Source organism: Branchiostoma floridae, chromosome 19, assembly GCF_000003815.2.
Source record: "Branchiostoma floridae strain S238N-H82 chromosome 19, Bfl_VNyyK, whole genome shotgun sequence".
Taxonomy (NCBI): Eukaryota; Metazoa; Chordata; class Leptocardii; order Amphioxiformes; family Branchiostomatidae; genus Branchiostoma; species Branchiostoma floridae.
In genome coordinates this window covers 2,363,272-2,368,015 of record NC_049997.1, presented here as the reverse complement: position 1 = coordinate 2,368,015, position 4,744 = coordinate 2,363,272, and the positions used below count along the sequence as shown (strand labels likewise).

Genomic DNA, 4,744 nt, shown 5'->3' with positions numbered 1-4,744 from the left:
CCGAAGTGGTACTTGTGCATGGCGCGCACCCACTGGCAGATGGAGGTGCAGGCCTTGGACACTTTGGCGATGGCGGCGGGCTGGAACTCCTCGTTGTCGATGTACGGCTGGATCAACTTGATGGCGCTGTCTGGGATGTTGTCCTGGGGTAGAAAGTTATCACACAAAAATATTACATCTATTTAGTGAAATGTTGGAGATTCACAGATTCTAATGATTTTACTGATGGCAAGTACAGACAGTGGGAAAATATTATGTAAATGAGATCTGGCAAATGCAAGTATATTGTAAGTTAAGGAATGGATGCTATAATCATTATAGCATTGGTAACGGAAATCTGAATTGGTTGTCTAACATGTTTATAACCCCTTCCACAGTTGATTTGTTTTGGGGAAAAACAAGCGTGACACATCCTAAATGAATTTGCTATAGTTTTACATTTATGAAACTCCACCATTAGTGGAGTCAGGGAGACAACCACGCACTTCCTTCGTGTTACGATCAAGCCGTCCAAACTGGAACCTTTAGCTTACATGTACATCCCTTAACAAAATGCTACCTCAACAGGCATAAGGAACTGTAAAAAATGATTCCAAACATGTTTCCCCTACCTTGTCATACTTGAAGAGACTCTCCAGGAACTTGCCAGGGTCCTGCAGCAGAGCCTTGCCGGGGTCCCAGTAGTCATCCACCTTCTTGCCAGGCTGGTCTCCGGCAACCTTCTTGGGTTTGATACTCTTCATGATGCAGACAGCCTCGATCACCATCCGCACACCGCCGGGCGGGCGCTGCATGGCACGCACCTGCGCACATACACAGATATTGTTACTGATACCGTCTGCCAAGCACCTTTGACCCTTTGCTGACATCACACTTCCGTTCCGGATGTGTGTCTTAGGCTCTGGGTCACTTCAACTTGAGAAGGACCAGAGGACTGATCGAAAGCTTGTTGGTAAGCGTTTATTTTGTGCACGGATACATGGTCTTAAAATTGTAACATAACACAGAAATTGTTATTTGCTGTTATTCATTGTTATTGTTTTTTTTTCACATTAAAAAAAATCATAATGTACAAATGGAAGGTACAAGATGCTGCAAAAGACAGAAACCTAAAAGGTTTATCAGGGGTTTCCCCTTACCTGGGGCCTTAATTCATCAGTTTGTACCATTTAACAAATGGATGCTTACTAGACTAAGTGTAACCAGCTGTTGTATGCCTGTGAAAATGTTGTAAACATTTTTAAATACCATCTAGTACACTCTAAGTCGCAAAAGCGACTGCTAGATTACATTCAAGCATTATACAATAAAATTGACAAAACGACACCCACCTCAATGACATCGTTCTTGTTGAGAGACTTCAGACTGGCCAGGGCGGCGTCCAGAGCCGGTAAAGCCTCGTCCAGGTCCTTCTGAGCATCGTCTGCGATGGCCTGGGCCTCCTTGGCCTTGGCAGTGGCCTCCGTCTCCTGCTGAACCACTTCCTTACGGGTTTCCTCAGCAACAATCTGTAAACAAACAGGTTCGTATCAACACTTGTCCAATATTGCTCTACACAATAACGATTGGCCATTGTTTTCATTGGTGACTCACTTTTGATCGATATTTTTCAAGAGAACTTTTCCTTACAGGTTTCCTCAGCAACAATCTGTTAACAATCAGGTTCGTATCAACACTGTCCAATATGGCTCTACAAAGTCAGCATTTTTTTCCATTGGTGCAATACAGACAATAATTGTACAGTTCTCTGTCATCTGGCTCAACAAAGCATTTACTTTTACTTAATGGAAGAGGTATAAAGTAGGCCGTATACATCAGGGCACACCAGCCATCACTGAATAGAGACAGTGGGCATTATAAACTTCCTGGCATATTTGACCAAATGCTGATGTCACGTATCCGCAAGATTCACGTGTCTGTAACTCTTGATATATGAATTTACGATCTGAAGTGATTGGTCATCAGTATTGACCCTGAAGAAGGCAACAAAATCATACAGTCTACATAAAAAGTCTGGAGATGTTTTGAATGAATCGTGAGATTTTTTCCAACCATCTTGCATATTTTTCCAAAACATCAATTGAGAGAGGTATAGAGGGTCTCAGCCCAGAAATTCGGGCCAAAGAAATCTATTTTGTATTCTCCTTGTATTATAAGATCCTTCAAGTCTAGAGAGGTTTTGAATGAATCATGATATTTTTTCCATTTTTCGCAGCATCAATTGAGAGAAGCATAGAGGATCTCAGCCAAAGAAATCTCTTAGACTAAGTAACTTCTTACAGTATCTTTAGCGATCTTCTCCATGGTAACGACAGTCTCCTTGGAGGCCTCCTCCAGAAGTGGCTTCATCGTCTCCAGTTCCTCCTGCATCTTGGCTACCTCATCAGCTGTGGCCAGGAGCTGCAGAGCAAGAATACAACATTGTCAACTAGGGGTGGGTACCGGAGCCGAAAATTCAGTCCAGGTCCAGAGGATCAGGTCCAGCTCCGAACATGAGCCTAGACCTAATTGTCCTTGAAAACTTGTGAATTGGGCAATACTCAAAACAATGGTCCAGCAATGCTACAAAGGATTTGTTTGATGCAGTATGTGACTTCTATAATTGACATTTTAATAATCTTCATGTAAACAACACTAAATTACATGCCTCTGTTAACTTAGACCAAGTTTGACTGTAGAAACTTCAAGTTGGTAAATTGACTATCAACTCTGCTCTACTTTGCTCTTGTTATCTTCTCGGACCGGTAAGTTCCAAACACACATTCAAACGCCTGCTGGTATAAACTGTTCATTTGACCTTAAGTTTGTTCTGTATACTGTTATCTAACAGTTTTCTGTGGCTTATGAGCAAAACTGCAAAGGGAGGATTTATCTGTTAATTTACCAATGTATATTTTTGTGTATATGTAAAATGAATTTCAAAAAATCTTAGACCATACCTTATCCAATCCAGTCTTCATCCTGTTCCTGGCGGTGTTCAGCTCCTGTTTCTTCATTCCCAGCAGCTTGGAGAAGATTCCCAGCAGCTCCAGGTAGCTGGTGGGGGTGACGTAGTTGTGTCGGGACAGCTCTGCCAGGTACTGCTGGGACTTCTGTGCCACCGTCACCTGCATCGCCATGCACATCTTCACCTGGGGAGACAACGGCAGACAAGGATGTCATTTTTGCAATGAATCATTATTATGTATGGTTTCATTTCAATTTCTGTATCAGTATCAAAAACAATTATAATAACTTTTTTAAAATCTTTGTTTTATTTGCATGTTCCTACCCATGTGGCCTAAAGGCAGCAAATCCGATGATGGGGTACTAAAGACTAATTACTATAATTGCGTGTAGTATTACAATTAAATAAACAATATATAATCAATGTGTTGTATTATTTGATATAATGTACCATTTGTTACAATGTTTTCTGTCCCCCCTCGAAAATCAGCATACTTTAGTGAAGGGGCCACCAAGAAGTCTTTAAGATTCAAAATAGATAAATAATCAAGTAAATGTGCAAGTGCGGGCGGCTGTGTGCATCAAGCTTCGGAGTTAGAAGGCACATAGACTGGTTTATTGGTTGAACACTCTTGGCAGCCAAAAGGCTGAATTGTGATATTCACAGTTACAAGCTTTTTACAAACACTACAGGTGAATACATCAATCACCTTATACACATTTGTTGTTACAAAGTTTTTACAAGCACTACAGATGAATACATCAATCACCTTATACACATTTGTAGCTAATTTACAATCATGATAAAATACAATAATAATTACACATCAATTTAAATAAAAGTTATTCACTGCTGTTCAAGAGTTTGACAATGTAAGGTAATGGACTTTGGGCATATCGTTTTGTGCGTGCTGGTATGGTGTCAATTTTGTTTGTTTGTCTCGTTTTCCTCCCTGTGACTTCACCTCTTGTGCATGGTAGCCAAGTGTGGTACAGGTTTGACTTGGCCAGCTTCTTTCCAAACTCCAGGCAAAGGTCCTCCGTCCTCTCATAGAGGCTCTGTAACATCAGGAACCCCTTCCCCAAAGAGTATACTAGAGAGTCATCTTAGATATTGAAAGACAACCAAGAAGAATACGAAGATAAGTAAGGGCCTGATCTGTGCTGTCAATGCCGGGGATCTCATGCAGGAAGGTGTTTGCCACAGAGCCCCAACCCCCGAAGAGTACACCAGAGAGTCATCTTCGATATCAAAGGACTACCACTTAAAGATGAAGAAAACTAAAACCCACCAGTCCGTCCATGAGGGCCTGATCCGTGCTGTCGATGTCGGGGATCTCCTGCAGGAAGGTGTTTGCCACGGAGGTCAGGGCGTCCGCAGGCCACTCGCTGAACCAGTCGATCGTGCAGCAGTTCACCAGCGACGGGAACTGGCGCAGGCGGGCACGGAACACCTCTCCGATCGGGCTACGGAGAAGAAAAGTTTTGTTACATCAAGTCCTTCTCGCACCTCATAATGAAGAAGACAACGTAACCAGTCAATCATGCAGCAGTTCACCAGGGAGGGGAACTGGCGCAGGCGGGCACGGAACACCTCTCCAATTGGGCTACAGAGATGAAGAATGTTTAGTTTAAGTCCCTCTCACATCTCATGCACATATCAGGTGAAACCTATCTCCATTACAATAGCCTTCATAAGGATTGAACTCATGACCTACCGAATGCAAGCATACTTGACCATTGCATATCAAGCAGAGGAGGGATTAAAAGGTTAAAATATCATTACTGAATCAAGAAA

At 42.3% G+C, this 4,744-nt stretch overlaps 1 protein-coding gene across 1 annotated transcript in view; it reads right to left on the bottom strand.

Moving 5' to 3' along the window:
- The window catches only part of LOC118406315 (dynein heavy chain 1, axonemal-like), a 77,410-nt gene that overhangs the window by 22,128 nt on the left and 50,538 nt on the right, over nucleotides 1–4,744 (bottom strand). The window contains 6 exon segments of the mRNA XM_035806241.1: nucleotides 13–143; nucleotides 612–803; nucleotides 1,332–1,508; nucleotides 2,281–2,400; nucleotides 2,940–3,131; nucleotides 4,239–4,413. Of these exon segments, the coding sequence (XP_035662134.1) occupies nucleotides 13–143; nucleotides 612–803; nucleotides 1,332–1,508; nucleotides 2,281–2,400; nucleotides 2,940–3,131; nucleotides 4,239–4,413 (987 nt within the window).